The 16,820-nt window shown below is 29.8% G+C and overlaps 1 protein-coding gene across 1 annotated transcript in view; it reads left to right on the forward strand.

Moving 5' to 3' along the window:
* LOC106473932 (ubiquitin carboxyl-terminal hydrolase 7-like) overlaps nucleotides 1-16,820 on the forward strand; it is a gene marked incomplete at its 5' end in the record, with an annotated part of 38,003 nt that overhangs the window by 10,676 nt on the left and 10,507 nt on the right. Inside the window, 9 exons of the mRNA XM_013934622.2 lie at nucleotides 821-1,008; nucleotides 2,205-2,268; nucleotides 2,401-2,502; nucleotides 6,377-6,476; nucleotides 10,636-10,728; nucleotides 13,258-13,325; nucleotides 14,441-14,595; nucleotides 15,047-15,146; nucleotides 16,121-16,188. Of these exons, the coding sequence (XP_013790076.1) occupies nucleotides 821-1,008; nucleotides 2,205-2,268; nucleotides 2,401-2,502; nucleotides 6,377-6,476; nucleotides 10,636-10,728; nucleotides 13,258-13,325; nucleotides 14,441-14,595; nucleotides 15,047-15,146; nucleotides 16,121-16,188 (938 nt within the window). The remainder of the gene's footprint in view (nucleotides 1-820; nucleotides 1,009-2,204; nucleotides 2,269-2,400; nucleotides 2,503-6,376; nucleotides 6,477-10,635; nucleotides 10,729-13,257; nucleotides 13,326-14,440; nucleotides 14,596-15,046; nucleotides 15,147-16,120; nucleotides 16,189-16,820) is intronic.

Below are 16,820 nucleotides of genomic sequence, written 5' to 3' on the forward strand. Positions count from 1 at the left end.
AGTTCTGAAAATGGTTATGGACAAAGTTTATATAGAGAAGATTATGAACTATTTACATGGATAGTTTCATGGGAAAGTGACTTGATGGTTCCGCAAGGATTAACAATGGAATTTAATGGGAAGTTTAGAAGTTAAACAATGGAATCTATTGGGAAGTTTACAAACAAGCTACAGTTACATCAAATTATGTCTCTTTAAAAACTATAAAATTTTCTTCAATCATAAGACACCAGCTAAGCCTATTTAGGTTTAATGAGTGGGTGACAGCAAAATGTTCAATGTCAATAAGTTGATTGTATTCAATTTATGCACATAAATAAAAGAACTTATATTTATTAGATAGAAGTTGATCTTGACCAAGATTATTGTTAACAAAGGTATTATTATCCTTGTTTGTCAAAGATAATGCTGATGCCATTGTTAAATGTCAGGTCCTAGGTCACCATTAAATCTTCAATTTCTTTACACGTTTTTGACTACTGTAAAATAAGGTATCAAAAGAAATGTGTTAAGAGATATTAATCCAGTTGAAAATGATAGGATATATATATTTTGGTCAACAGTAAATAATGCAAAAAATAAAATTCTAATATGAAAGAAAGCCTATTTTCTAACTTGATACAGTCCTAAGTTTTGTTTCACATATTAGAATTAATTTAAAAAAAAAGGAAATAATTTCATTTTCTAGAATTTATCACATTTTGACAACAAGAATTTGTAAACAAATACCATTTATTGTGGATTAGTTAAGTGAAAAAAAAGTATGCCTATCTTTGTTATGATATGGCTTGGTTATCACATGTTGATTTTATGCTAAGAGCCACTTTTCCATCTGATGAGATGTTACAGTGTGTATGGTACTTTGTTGTTTCTCAGACGACAAGAAGCACTAAGAAGGAAAGAAAGAAATGAAGCTCACCTCTACATGAATGTCCAAGTACTCACAGAAGATAACTTTAATGGTCATCAAGGAAATGACCTGTTTGATCCAGAAAGAGCTAATTATAGGTAAAAATATAAAATCTTTTAATATTATAATTACAAAAATATTTGATTTTTTAAACACTATATATTTTGTTTGTTTCATATTCAAATATTACTCCCGATAATAAGCTCAATGTGTATGTCAGTGGTGGGCAACCTAAACTAATCTGTGTTTTTGGCCCACAAAAGCTTCAAGACCCCTTTTACAAGTAATGAGCCAAATATTGTTACTAGCAGAGACCCACAAAACATTTGCAGTCAAGTTAGTATTAGTTAAGCTCTTATTAAGAGATAAATTAACACTGTAATTTGTGTACGTTTTTTGCTTTAGTTTAGTTTGGGCTAAACATTACTGTACTTAATATGAACTAATATACTTTTATAAAAACATTAATAAGCTTTTTAATATGTTGTTGTATAAAATGTCTACTAAAGTATATTTACATCTGCCTTTTGTTTACATCTGTTCAAATGAAGTGTGTGCATATTTTCAGAACAGACAAAATCATAGTACTATTATAATGGAATTGTAATGAAAGTGAGTTACTTATGAAACATGTTAAAGCTGTAATAACTCTCTTTATTTTTAGTACAAAAATAAATAAAGGTGTCAATTTTTGAATAGAGTTGTTTAAACATTTGGTTAACAACAAGTGGCGGGATGCTACAAGTTCTTCAAATACCGATAGAATGATAGGTTTCTTTTTGTGAGTGTAAAACACTTAAATACACCATTTCGACTGTCAATTTTTGTTTTGAACCTAATGCCATACACTAACAAAGCATGATTTCCATGCATATATATATATACACTTGTCATTTGTCTGACATCACATCACAGTATGACTGGAAATAATTTTAAACATATCATTCTTTACAGGTTTTAGTAATAAGCATATGATAGCATCTTGACCACATACTGCCACCGACAAGGCCTTTCGCTCAATACTAGTGTTTATTGGGTCAGCTGGGCATGTAACTCAAAAAGTCTCAATTGAGATGTGTTTATATTCGTAGTGAAAACCTGTTTAGGGCCAGCAAAGAAAGAATCATTATCAGTTCTGTTGTCATTTCACACAACTGATCTATAAATAAAGTTTAGGTTTTAATTAACCTGCTATCTTCATGTCTGGGGAGTGGGGGGCATGTGCAGGACACAAGCTGATTACCACCCACTGATGTATGTGGATAGATGGAGTAATATAGGTTTCTTCTTTCAGGAGTTTCAAAGTCAAGAAGGTAGCAACATTAAGAAGCTTGATGGAGACACTTTCTGAACAAATGGTTAGTTTAGATTTACAAACAATTCTCATACTGTGTTAGAAAAATCATGACAAAATTTGTAATTCAGTTCAGTTTTTAACTAAAGTTTGTCTCTTTGTCAACGATGCATGACTAAAATTGTTTCTTTGTCAGAATTATCCCATCAACATGATTAGACCCTGGCCAATGACGCTTCGGACAAACCAGACCTATAGGCCTTCAGCTGTTGATCTGGAGACTGACAGCAATAAACCTGTATGTGTAAAAAAAAATGTTTTGTTACAGTATGTAGTTACTTCAGTATTATTTTTCCCATTACTAGTTATACTTTATAATGTGTAGTTAATAAAACTGGCATTATTCTAGAGTGGCCGTTATCTTACATTAATGATGTAAATGTAGACTTATTCAGGTTTTCAAGATTTTACTGTACAAGTCAGTTTGAAGACATCAGATAGTAACTTTTTTAAATTCATAATTCCTGAGTAAGAGCAAATAGGAGTGTCGTTTTCATTTGTTAAGTGACATATTTTTTGGATCAGACTTTCTTTGTGATTTATCAACCACTGAAATAATCTAATAGCAGTTGATGGCAGAGTAAACCTGTCAAACGTTTAACAATTTTGATTTGAAAAGGAAGAAACTATAAGAGATTAGAATTCTAGACTTACCATGAGACACGTTTAATTTGACATTTGTATGATGAAGTATTTTTAGGCAGTATTAATTGCAACATCTACTAATTTATACATACGTGTATACCCACACAGACACACACACACACACACACACCTTGTGTATCTTTAAGTAGACGATAATTATGATTGATGCAGTAGTACAGTTCAGTTTATAGATGGGTTTTACATTAATTAACTTATATGCTATTTATATCATTAAGAAACTATCAATGTATTTTGTTTTTATTACCATTATATGTTAAACTGTTAATTACTTAAAGTTTTTATCAATACCTTCCTGATAAATAATATTTCACCAGCTGTGGTAGAATGTAGGACTACTGTAGGTAAATGTCCAGGTTGAGAACTAAACAAATGATAAATAAATGTGTTAGAAATAATCTTGGGTGGTTTAATAACCTGCATTTATGACTTATTTGTAACCACAGCTAACATCTGAAATCTCCAAGGTTTAACATACTTTAAGATGATGTAATTTTCTTATCATGCATCAGCTTATTTAGGTCTCTCCGATAAAATTTTAAACTTTGAAACTGCTGCTGAAATAGGCACTTTAAACTAAAATTGTATAGTTTCTGAAGAGATATAAAATTATGCTAATGAGAAGAGAAAAAGGCAAAAAAAATTAAAAATGGTTTCATACAAGATCTGATACAAAAAGATAAGATTTCATATGCTCCTTTTGTGGTAAAAAAAGAGCAAAGATAGATATAGGCGGTTTAACAGACATGATCTGATGGACATAGAAAAACAAAGATAGATAAAGAAGGCTTAACACACATGATCTGGATGGACATAGAAAACAAAGATAGATAAAGAAGGCTTAACACACATGATCTGGATGGACATAGAAGAACAAAGATAAATAAAGAAGGCTTAACACACATGATGTGGATGGACATAGAAGAACAAAGATAAATAAAGAAGGCTTAACACACATGATATGATGGACATAGAAGAACAAAGATAAATAAAGAAGGCTTAACACACATGATGTGGATGGACATAGAAGAACAAAGATAAATAAAGAAGGCTTAACACACATGATGTGGATGGACATAGAAGAACAAAGGAGGATTGGAAGATTTTGGAAAACTGAAGACAAGTAAGATTTCATCAGCTTGTTGGAGAAAAGCAAAGAAAGAAAGATTAGAAGACTTGACTGATGTGTTTCAGTGTGAAGATAAAAAAAAATGGATACGATGATGCACACTTGGTATTGTGTAGTTTAGAAGAGTGAAGAAAAGTGTTCTTGATGTGTAAATATACTGGGTTTGTACAAACCTTGAAAATGCTTAAATTTTCTCAAAATATCTCCAGGTCCTTAAAGATCAACATAACTTTGACAATTGCATCTATTAGGATTTAAATCCTCTTACTATACATCTTTTGGAAGTGTAGTGATACTGAAGTTTTGTCTAAAACACATTAGGGAAGTCTTTTGATTTGTAAAGAAGTGAGTGTGCTCTCGTGGTAAATGGTTGTGTAAATAAGAATGGTAATGTAAGCAAAGATTTTGTGCTTCCTGTATATTTTAGCATATTTGTACAAAGGTGAACAGCAGAAGAGCCAACAGATGGACTGAATCAGTACTTGATAAGTTTATTATTCTGTAAGGATCATTCTTAAATGATAAAAGTTTGTGTCAGATTTTTGTAAGGAATGGAAGAAGAAGAATGTATTTTGACCGTATCTTTGAACATGTGTATGGCCTACAGCTTTTCCAGTAGGAAAACTGAGTTTTATAAGAATTATGAAAAACATCGTAGCTCATTGTTCACAACTTTTGAGGTGTTTTATTACACACAAATACATGCACATATAATATTTCAACATCTTTTCTTAAGTCACAAGAAAATATGACTGAACAAAGAATACAAGATCAAAAGAATGTTCTAATTATGTGAATTACGAACAACAACAAAAAATTAACCAATAGTATTATTGCTTATCTACAACAGTATCAATGGAGGAGATGAAATAATAATGAAATCATTTAATTTTGTAAATAAATATTCTATTTATAATGTTATTTAGAAGATCATTTTATTGAAAAGTTGCCTTAAAAGAAGTTAAGTTTATAAGAAGACTGTGCAATCTAAAACAGGCGAGTTTTTTTGTATATGCAGACTCCATACTAATAGCTATTTAAGGTCAGAATTACCATTACAAACAATAGTGAATCCTAGTGAGTTATTGGATGTTCAGTTTCATATATACACGAGATTTTAAATCAGTGAATTAGATGGATGTAAGAGGATGTTACCTGACCTAAATGATGCTCCAATATACTTGTGAATGCAGACACAAAATTGACCTTTAGTTTTTCTGATATAGGTGATGTTGGTACTATAGATGATCCTTTGTTTTGAAAAAGTGTTTTAATGTAAAGAAAAGTTTGAAATCTTATTAAATTTGACTTATTGGCAGAACTTTCTTATTAAAGTACTTTGTTGTCTTAGGTAGGAGATGGTCAGTGAAACTGGGCAGTTATTGGCTGTAAAAATATTTGGGAGAATTTTTAGAATATATTTCGTAAACTAGTAACCCAAGTACGGCATCTTATAAAAAAAATATACAAACAAGTATCAGGAAACACATTTATCTCTAAATAAATAAGCTTTGTTAGGACTGGTTACTGAACTTGAAAAAAGGAACCAAACAAGATAGAGATAGAAGTGGATGTATCACTTTATCTGGCTAATAATCACATAGAGGACTAAGCTGTCTCAACTTTATGTAGAAAATAAAATGTGTACGTTACTGGCTTCCTCTTTGGCAAAACAAATAGTATCATAATTTCCAGTCGTAAAATGTCATAAAAGTAGTATTGTAAAGGTAACTAAAGGTATAATGATGAAAGCTGTGATTCTATTCAAACACCAAGCTTTCTGTAGATAAACTGGGGAAGCCACCAATGTAGAGATTTATTCTCCATGTAAAGTCAAGATGGCTAAGTCTGCTATGTGATCATTAGCCGGATAAAGTGATATGTCCACTTCTATCTCTATCTTGTTTGGTTCCTTTTATCAAGTTCAGTAGCCAGACCTACATAGCTTTTTTATTTAGAGTTCAATTTTTTTTTCGTAATACTTGTTTACAATTTATAAATGCCCAGTTTCATGCCCTACTTTGTACATTAAATGATTATACTTTACAATCCAAAGTTTTTAATGAGAAAGTTCTACACACAGATGATTTTAAGATCATCCTTTAGATTAAAACCAAAGTGTAGTAGACAGATTAGGAGGAACATAATTATATGTCAACTAGAATATAAAAAAATTATATTGAACTTTGAAGTGCATCAAAAGTTAGTAGACATGTTGTGTTGAAAAAAAAAGAGTTACAGGGGATCTGTCTGAAGTATTAATATTCTTAAACTAGCTTGTAAGAATCTAACTGAAAAGTAATTTTTATTTCTTTCTAAGATTATTGACTTAGCAGATAATGCGAATCCATGGACAGTATTTTTGGAAACTGTTGAACCGGATTCAGGAGCCGGTTGTCTCCCAGAATTTGATAAAGATAGTAAGTATAAGGTAGATTGAAATGTTAGCTTATTGAATATTGTTTTGTTATTAAGGGTAGAAAGTGCTTCTTGAATGAAAGTGTGTGTAAAATGCTTAATGTTAACTATAGTATGACACTTTATTATTTATTATTTGTGACAGTGTTGCTCACTAAGTTATTGTACTAGCTTGACCATATCGAACTGATGACCTTTGTGTAGTGTCCAAAATATTACACAAGTATTAATTACAGTAGTGCTAAAACACGGAATCATGGATCAACCTGTTTTGTGTTCATGTAATAAAAATATTTAAAATGCTCTTATTCAACCTTTAGTCCTGTATTTTGTATTGTTACTTGATTAAAAAATAGTTTTTTCATGTTACAAATATTAGTAAAGAAAACATATAGACTAACTGTACACTGTGTTGGTTGTAAGTCCAGTAGCTTAACTGTATGATGAATTTTTGGAATAAATATGTAGATAAAATAATGATCTAAAATGATATTACATTAAAATAACCACTGTAACTAAAGTATAGATTTTTGTGTTGTACTAGATGTTAATACTAATGATCTTGCTATATATATATATTGACTGACTTTGTGTTATGCTTTTAAAGTAATTAAAAAGTCTAGCATTATGCTAATGTTATAAATGTACTTACGTGTGAAAATCAATATGTAGCTAGTGTTATAAACGTAATTACATGTGAAAATCAATCTGTAGCTAATGTTATAAATGTACTTACGTGTGAAAATCAATCTGTAGCTAGTGTTATAAATGTAATTACGTGTGAAAATCAACCTGTAGCTAATGTTATAAATGTACTTACGTGTGAAAATCAATCTGTAGCTAGTGTTATAAATGTAATTACGTGTGAAAATCAGTCTGTAGCTAATGTTATAAATGTAATTACGTGTGAAAATCAGTCTGTAGCTAATGTTATAAATGTAATTACATGTGAAAATCAACCTGCAGCTAATGTTATAAATGTAATTACCTCTGAAAATCAATCTGTAGCTGTTGGCTAACCTACAGGGTTGAAAAAGAGAGTTTAATTGGATAACGTATTTATTTGGGTGTTGTCAAGGGAATTATGCAGAACTGTTTTGTTATCTCTATTTGGGAATTTTAGAGACTAAGTGAATGTTAGTGTTAAAGACTTGTATTTTTATATATAAGGTTTGATATTGGTTTTTATTGGCTTTGTTTAAAAAGTATTCAATTTCAGATCCAGAAACTAAGACATTCACGGATTTGAAATTTATGTTTTGTTTAAAACCTATGGAGGATCTTAAATTTAAGGCAACTCTATTAAACTGTTAAATTTATTTTGATTGCTTTAATTTTTGTCCAAAAACAAAAACGAAATAAAAACATTTTCATTGCTTCTCTTTTATTTATACTTAGTCCAGTTTGACTTTGTAGATGTGCATTGGCTGACATGATCTTTATGTGCTACTGACATTTTACCACAAAGTACAGAAATTTATTGCTCACTGAGAAAATATAATAGAATGTATATCTATTTGTACAATAAATATGTAAAATGAAATATTTAAATATAATTTGAAGTTCATGCCGTATTCATTATTTATATGAAAGTCATCAACTGAATGAACATTATTTTTTAGTTATTGCTACAGCATTTCCAAGAGGTTTGGATTGCTCTGTGTACTGGCACACATCGGGCATCCTTTGTCACACAGCTCGTCCATATATAGCAAACCATATAGCTTATGTTTATCAGCGACTGTTCTTGGCAGAATTATGATATCCAGTGCAGGGATTTTATTTTTCTTTGGTATAAAATGTTACAGTATCAAATACAGGGGGTTTATTCTGTATTAGTGTAAAGTATTACAGTATCAAATACAGGTTTTTTTTCTGTATCGGTATATTACAGTATCAAATACAAGGGGTTTATTCTGTATTGGTATAAAATACTACAGTATCAAATACAGAGGGTTTATTATGTATTGGTATAAAATATTGCAGTATCAAATACAGAGGGTTTTTTTCTGTATTGACATAAAATATTACCATATCAAATACAGAGGGTTTATTCTGTATTGACATAAAATATTACAGTATCAAATACAGGGGTCTATTCTGTATTGACATAAAATATTACCATATTAAATACAGAGGGTTTATTCTGTATTGACATAAAATATTACGGTATCAAATACAGAGGGTTTATTCTGTACTGACATAAAATATTACAGTATCAAATACAGGGATCTATTCTGTACTGACATAAAATATTACAGTATCAAATACAGGGATCTATTCTGTATTGACATAAAATATTACAGTATCAAATACAGAGGGTTTATTTTGTATTGGTATAAAATATTACAGTATCAAATACAGGGGTTTATTTTGTATTGACATAAAATATTACAGTATCAAATACAGGGGTTTATTCTGTATTGACATAAAATATTACAGTATCAAATGTAGGGTGTTTATTCTTTATTGATGTAAAATATGAAATTATCCAACAGAAGTTTTTTGCTTTAAACCTCTTGTTACAGTTGGTAGGTCAAAGTGTGCATGTCATGACTTTTTACAGAGTTACATTCAATGTTTAATTAAACTACTTTATTATCAATGTATATGAATAAATTTGGCATCACAGTGTAGTTAATAAATCAAATCTTAATATTATCCAAGTTTTAGTTTTAAATTTTTAAAAGGAAATATTTAAATAACACTTCAATTTCCCCTTGTATGAGAATCGTGAAATTTGTTCATTACATTTTACCTATCGTCTAATTTATTTACCATCCCTCTCTGACATACTGAGTTTAACGTAAATTACTCACTATAGGTATTACTAAGTCAAAGCCTAATTTTTATAGCCATCAGTCTTTGTTTATGAAGGCACAAACTAGAAAGTTTAACCCAATTGCCACACCCACCTGTCACATCCTCCCTTTCACAAATTGCCAATAATTTTCTGTTAGAATGTTTATGACCAATGTTTTAATTAACCTAATAACATATAGTTATCTGTTGTTCCCAGTACAGTTTTAGCTGAGGGAATTATTTTAAAACACTTATGTTTTAATTAGAAAACCAGTTAAATTATAATATTTATAGGACATTGTTTGCTTTGTATGTGTTATTATTCAATGTTCTTGTGTGCATTTTTTAAAATAAGTAAAAATTACTTAATTTACTAGTACTATCATTACAAAAAAATAGGCTTTAATTTCATTGGCTGGCTGACAGCAAAAAAAATCAGGCCAAATGTAAGTATAACATGTTATTTATTGTTATAAAAGTAACTAAAATGTGGAAATTAGAAATATAATAGGTTAGATTAGATAACATTATGTATGTAGGTTGTATGTTAAGGTAACTTGGGCTACATGTTTGCCAAGTGATTTATAGTTTATAATGGGAGTATTAATTATACATTGTTCAATGGGCAATAAAACAGTAAAATTAAGCATAAACAGATGTAGGTTGTTACGAGCTTTAAATTATTTCAGATAAACAGTTGTAGTTTTCTGTTACAGTCTGCAGTCATTTTAGAAAAAAAAACAGGTAATTTAGATTTAGTTTTTTTAGGTGGTTACAGAGTAGGTCAAATTGACCGAGTTCATGTAGAGTTACGGTAGAAAAATTATCAGGTAAAGTATAAAGTTTTACTGAAAAAAAAAGTTTGTTTATTTAAGAGGTTTTAGAGATTATGTAAATGAAATTTGAAACTGTAAGATGAATGAAAGTATTTTTAATTTTAACATGAAAATCACCTTGCACTCGGACTAGTCGACAAAGACTCCATATGTTCATAGACAACTCTTTAGTAGAAATATTTAATCAAAAAACCAGATTTTTTATAAGCAAAAGACTTCTAATATTTACTAAAAGTTTATAAAATTTCATGAAGATACTTTCAGAGTTATAGTATGTATACTTTCATGATTTCATTGTGGTTAGAAAGTTGTGCCCATAGGGTTAATATAGAATATTACAATATCCAGTGCAGGGAGTTTATTGTCTAGTAATATAAATATGTACACACATACATACTTGCATATTAAAACATCCATAGTAAGTTGTTGGTTGTAAAAAATGTTTATCTCAACCATTTGTGTTATCTATTATCAACCTGTGCAGTGTACATCACCAACTAAAAATAGCATACTTGTTTTTCAGGTGATGTTTTATTATTTTTGAAGCTTTATGACCCCAGGCACAAAAGAATATCTTACTGTGGACATCTGTATATGCCGATCACTGCCAAAGCAAGTAAGTGTTGTTGCAGTTATCTGTATACCAAGTTGCTTGCCAGATCTAATACTTCACATCAGCTTGTAATAGATTCAGTTTGTATCTGGAAAATAACCAATGTTAGAAATTGTTTCAATCTGTTGGGATCCAGTTTCTACTTCATTACTGTATACTTAGCTGGATTGACTTCTTCTTAGAGGCATAGGTTAAAACATTAATTTTCTGCCATTTCTGGTTACTATATTAAGCTTGAAAACTTCATTTTAGATTTTTCATTCATAAAAATAACTAAAAAAAATTGTTTTTTTTGAATGCAAAAAATCGTTCATGGTTTTTTTTTGTTCTCCTGTCATTACCTGTGTATAACTATTAATTTCCCAACCAAATAAGCTGGACTATTATAATGAATCATTACATCATATTCCTGAAGTTTCTGTCTTTGTGTAATTCACTTATCTTACTAATGGGATTTAACTTATTTTGTAGAAATCTTTACAGTGTGGTTCGTAAAAATGTCAGAATTTTTATTGTTCCTGGTGGTTTTTATCATTTTTGCCAAACATTGATTTCTTGAAACACTTTATTGAAGAGGACAATATAATTATAATTAGTGCTTTCAAATGGTGTATTGATTTATGTGATGCATTGTCAATTTTTTTTATTAAAAATTTTTGGCCCGTTCTCAAGATAAGTCTGGTAACAAAGCTGTAAACATTCAGAAAAAAGTTATTTCTCAACTTCAGAAAGAGAACAATGTATTAAGTAAATAATTGAATCACAAAAAACTGTTTCCTTTCATGTAGGTCCATTATAATAGTGGTGAACTGCAAAACGTTAAACTATTTGTATAATAATTTTGTTAATCAGCAATTTCTATTGAATAACACGAAATTTCTCAAGTGTGTTTGAAACACATTTTAATTACCTCTTAAAGGCTCTACGTGAAAGGGTCAGCCAGTTTTTGTAATAAGTAAAACATTTCTTGTTTTTTATATTACTAATATAGTAAAAGTTTATGAAATATTAGTAAAGAAGAATACAACTGGTGTAGTTTCTTTCACATTGTATTGTGTATCCTAGTAAAAATAAAAATAGATGTAATCAATATTTGCTCAGGTGCAGCTGAAAAGTTTGAAATAATTTCTAGCTAAAAAATCAAAATTGTGATTTCTAATGGCTTTGCTCAGTTCTTCTTGACTACTAACATTATTTTAAAATATTTTAAAACAGCAATGGTGGTGTAAAACTACCTACAGTAGTATTACAGTTTTTTACCCTGAGTCACATTGTTATTTCTTTATAAATACTTATGAAATTATTTTATGAAATCAGTCATATGTTTAAAGTAGTTGATAAGTGTTCCTAAAAGTAAAAGACTTTTTTAACAAAAATTCACATTTTAAATATTTCTAATTATCATTTGTAAGTACCTGATTTTGAACATTTCTTATGCTTTTATAGTTTAATTTATAAGTACCTGATTCCATACATTTCTTACTTATTATGATTTTTGTAAGTACCTGATTCCATACATTTCTTGCTTATTATGATTTCTAGTTATTGTTTGTAAGTACCTGATTCCATACATTTCTTGCTTATTATGATTTCTAGTTGTTGTTTGTAAGTACCTGTTTCGATACATTTCCTAGGTATAATTTGTAGTTGTTTGTAAGTACCTGATTCCATACATTTCTTATGTATGGTTTCTAGTTGTTGTTTGTAAGTACCTGTTTCGATACATTTCCTAGGTATAATTTGTAGTTGTTTGTAAATACCTGATTCCATACATTACTTATGTATGATTTCTAGTTGTTGTTTGTAAGTACCTGTTTCGATACATTTCCTAGGTATAATTTGTAGTTGTTTGTAAATACCTGATTCCATACATTTCTTATGTATGATTTCTAGTTGTTGTTTGTAAGTACCTGTTTCGATACATTTCCTAGGTATAATTTGTAGTTGTTTGTAAGTACCTGATTCCATACATTTCTTATGTATGATTTCTAACTGTCACTTCATATATATTGTTAGTGAATAGAAGAATAAACTTATACATTATTTATATAAAGATAAAACCTTCAATTAATACTCAATAATATGACATAAATGTAGAGTAAAATGTAAATTATAAATTAAGAAAATAGACAGACTGTTGTGTGAGGACAACTTTCACTTAGTAATTAAGGTTTCTCCAGGATAATAAAATATATATATAGAAGAAGAAACAATATAAGACAAAAATTTTTTCTATGAACCAGCCATTACTCATGATTTTATATTTTGTCTATTTTCACGTTCCTGTACTTCTCTTTTCTTGTATATTTTTTCTGTGAAGCGTGTTTTAAGTCTCTGTGGTGACTTGCGTGCTTAGAATTTAGTAAACTTACAGAATGTTTATTTCCTACAGCACTCTGTTTTAACTGGAGTATAAAAATACTCGTACAAATTTTTTTGTTTAATTTAAGAATTTTATAAATCTGAAGAGTTTCTGAGATAAGAAGTTTAAACTTCGTGGCTCATGCTATTTTGTGTGTTTGTACAATCTAGGGGAACTTGTTCCAGAGCTAAATCACAGGGCAGGTTTTCCAATGGATACCAGTCTCATGCTATATGAGGTATGGTGCCGTTAGTATTACTGGAATAAAGATGACTTCTTTTTCTTTTATTTGGATCAACTAAAAACAACAACAATAAGACTAAAACCCTTCACTAATGTTATTAAAAAGCTTTCTTTCAAAGCTGAAACTAGTAAAATAACATATTTGTTATTAATGTTATTGAATGAACTTATTACTCACTGAAGTACTAGGACTAATGATATTTTTCAGTTGTACAGAATGTATATTTTATTTAATAATATTTTCCTTCCTATACTCTGTACTTAAGAGAGAGTTACTAAATACAGAACCATTCCAATAATGTGTTTGTAATTTTTTTATTTATATTTGTGGGAGTTGAGTCAGGTTCTGAGCTATATATTAGTACTTAATTTACAAGTTAAGGGTACAGTGAAAGTACTGACCTTTCAAAAGTTTTTTAAAGCAATTAAAAGAATATTTAGCTTTCTCTGGGAGGAAAATTATGAATGAGAAATTACTTTTTTCAAAGGTTACATAATATAGAGCAAGGAATATGAAGAAAAATATATATATTACACAAGTTATTGTTGAAATTACAATATATTCACTAGAGTAAAGTAGTTCTTCTTCATTTGTAGACAACCTAAGTTTTTAACATGAAACCCATCAGTATGTACTCACCAGAATGAAGTAGGTTCTCTTTCATCTGTAAACCACCTAAATTTGTAACATAAAACCCATCAGTATGTACTCACCAGAATGAAGTAGGTTCTCTTTCATCTGTAAACCACCTAAATTTGTAACATAAAACCCATCAGTATGTACTCACCAGAATGAAGTAGGTCCCCTTTCATCTGTGTGGTATAATGAATCGAGTAGGTTCCTCTGATCTGTAAGTTAAGTTTTCCTAACATTAAATTAGCTGGTAGTGAAAATTGTGTGTATTTAATTACATGCAGCAGAATCTAATAAATTGTGATGATGTTTGAATCCTATCTTTGTGAATTATTTAGTCAAATAACTGTCCATAGCTTAGGGAAAGAAAGGTTTGTTTTTACTTCATTTTTCTTTATTGATTCAAAAATGGTATGTATCTTGCAAATTATAGTGCAACCTGTGTTATGTATGCCTGATGAGTTATTGTTATGTAGGAAGTTAAGCCTAACATTGTGGAGAAGATCGAAGACCTTGATCTTCCCCTGGAGAATGTTTTAGAAGAGTTGATGGATGGAGACATCATTGTTTTTCAGCAAGCAGACATCAACCCTGATGAGTTTGAACTTCCTACAGTCAAGGACTACTTCAGGTGGAAAGTTTTCCATTTTAACACTTAACAACAAATGAAATTTAATTCAGAATGTACAGAGATTACTGTATCTGAGTTTCACAGCAGTTTGCTTAAAATTTTCTTTGCTGCTGGTACAAAAAATAGTTTTTGTTGTCTAAAGATTTGTTATCTACTGAACATGTTTTTACTTTCTACACCAGCTTGTCATTACTGTCTAGGAATCTGTTCAACGGAAAATTGTTGTTACTTTCTAGAGATTTGTTCTACACCAGCGTTGTCATTACTGTCTAGGAATCTGTTCAACAGAAAATTGTTTTTACTTTCTATAGATTTGTTCTACACCAGCTTGTCATTATTATCTAGGGATCTGTTAAACAGAAAATTGTCTGTAGTTTCTAGATCTGTTCTTCAGAAGATTGTCTTTACTTCTTAGAGAACTGTTCAACAGAAAATTTTCTTTGCTTTCTAGGGATTTGTTCTACAGAGTAGAAGTAACTTTCTGTGATAAAACCATACCCAGTGATCCAGGTTTTGTGATGGAACTTTCCCTCAAGATGAACTATGACCAAGTAAAGTAACAATATATTTTAGTGCTTGATGTGATAAAGAGAACATTTTTGAACTATGTTATACAGTTTTATGACACTGATATAACTTCGTTAAAAAACTTGGTGCCTTTGAATAGATATTTTTATGTTTTATCTCTACTGATCATGGATTTTAATGGATACAAGTTTTACTGCCCAAAGAAAAAAACTTCAGTCTCTAATTTTCACCCATATTTGCCCTAAAATGCATTTTTACAACTGGTGTGTGTGTGTGCTGAAGCTGCTAAGTTATATGGTTTTAGTTAAGATGCAATAGTACTGTATCATCTTGGATGTATGTATTCTGAATGCTAGTTGATTAACGTATGATTTTAACTTTGTGGTTCAGTTCTCTTTGTTTTGACCAAGGGTTAGAAGTATCATTTGATTAAATTGTTGTAGTTAACAATGTAATCTGTGTAGATGTTGATAATGTAATTTTACTTTAAATAATATTTGAAGATTGGAATTCGATACATAACGTACATTTTAGTAGTAGTATGTACATGAAGTGTTTTACACCTTAAAACACTTTGTTTCTGAACTTATTATTGTTAAGCTGTAATGTCATTGTAAAAGAGAGTAACAATGCTTCATTTGATCTTACATTTGATTTGGTTTTCAACTGATCATATTGTAAATTATCTACTCTGTCTGTGCCCAAGTTCAAACTAAGATTGATTGGTGAACTAGAATTAGAAACTACTTTATGATTTTAAAATCTTGTAGATCAGTGTTTCTCAACCATCAGTTTGTCACAATCACCTTGCTGGTTCATGGGATTTCACAAACAAAAACTGACAGAATGTTCATATGTACATTGTAATGGATTTTCATAGTACTTACATTGTATTGGTCCACAACAGTTGCTCCCTGGTGTTGAGAAATACTGGTATAGTTAATGTTATTTTCTAGTTTTCTTTATGTGATCCTAACACTGCCACTTTGTGTTGTAGATGGCTAATGCTGTTGCACAAATACTAGATACAGATCCATATTTATTACAGTTCTTCAAGGCTCAGAGGTAAGCTGATGTTTACTGTTGAAGTATTTGTATTATTGGGTATTATTTGCTGCTGTAGCATTAAGATAGGACATACTTCCTGCTGCAGTATGTAAATACTTAATATTGTAGTGTTGTGTGATTGGAAATATTTACTATTTTAGTATGTGTGTTCCATATGAAAGTGGTCATCTTGATTCACCATAGAAATGTAAAACAATACATGCTGTAACTCTAAGTGTAACATCATGAAATTTGACAAGGTTTGGTTAAATATTATACTAAAGTCTGCTGTATACAAAAAAAAGCACATTTTTTCTATTAAAGTATTTCTACTACAGGTTTGTTTGTGAATTTATGAAACGTTTACCATCAGACTGAGTGAAAAGTGATTTTTATTATAAGAATAAGAATGATTCATGTTATGGTTTTTATATTTTGCTTGCATTAAAATCTGAAACCTCTGCTTGGTATAAAATACAGAATTCGTATATACAGGGTTCGTACGCGTCCTGGAATGTCATGGAAATCCTGGAAAAACGCGATTTTTTTTTCCAGTACTGGAAAGTCCTGGAAAAACGAAAATGTCCTGGAAAAATAAAATTTGTCCCGGAAAAAAATGTTTTTTTTTTAATTTTTGGTTTTCTTGTTTT

The sequence above is a fragment of the Limulus polyphemus genome, unplaced genomic scaffold (genome assembly GCF_000517525.1).
Source record: "Limulus polyphemus unplaced genomic scaffold, Limulus_polyphemus-2.1.2 Scaffold6649, whole genome shotgun sequence".
NCBI lineage: Eukaryota > Metazoa > Arthropoda > Merostomata > Xiphosura > Limulidae > Limulus > Limulus polyphemus.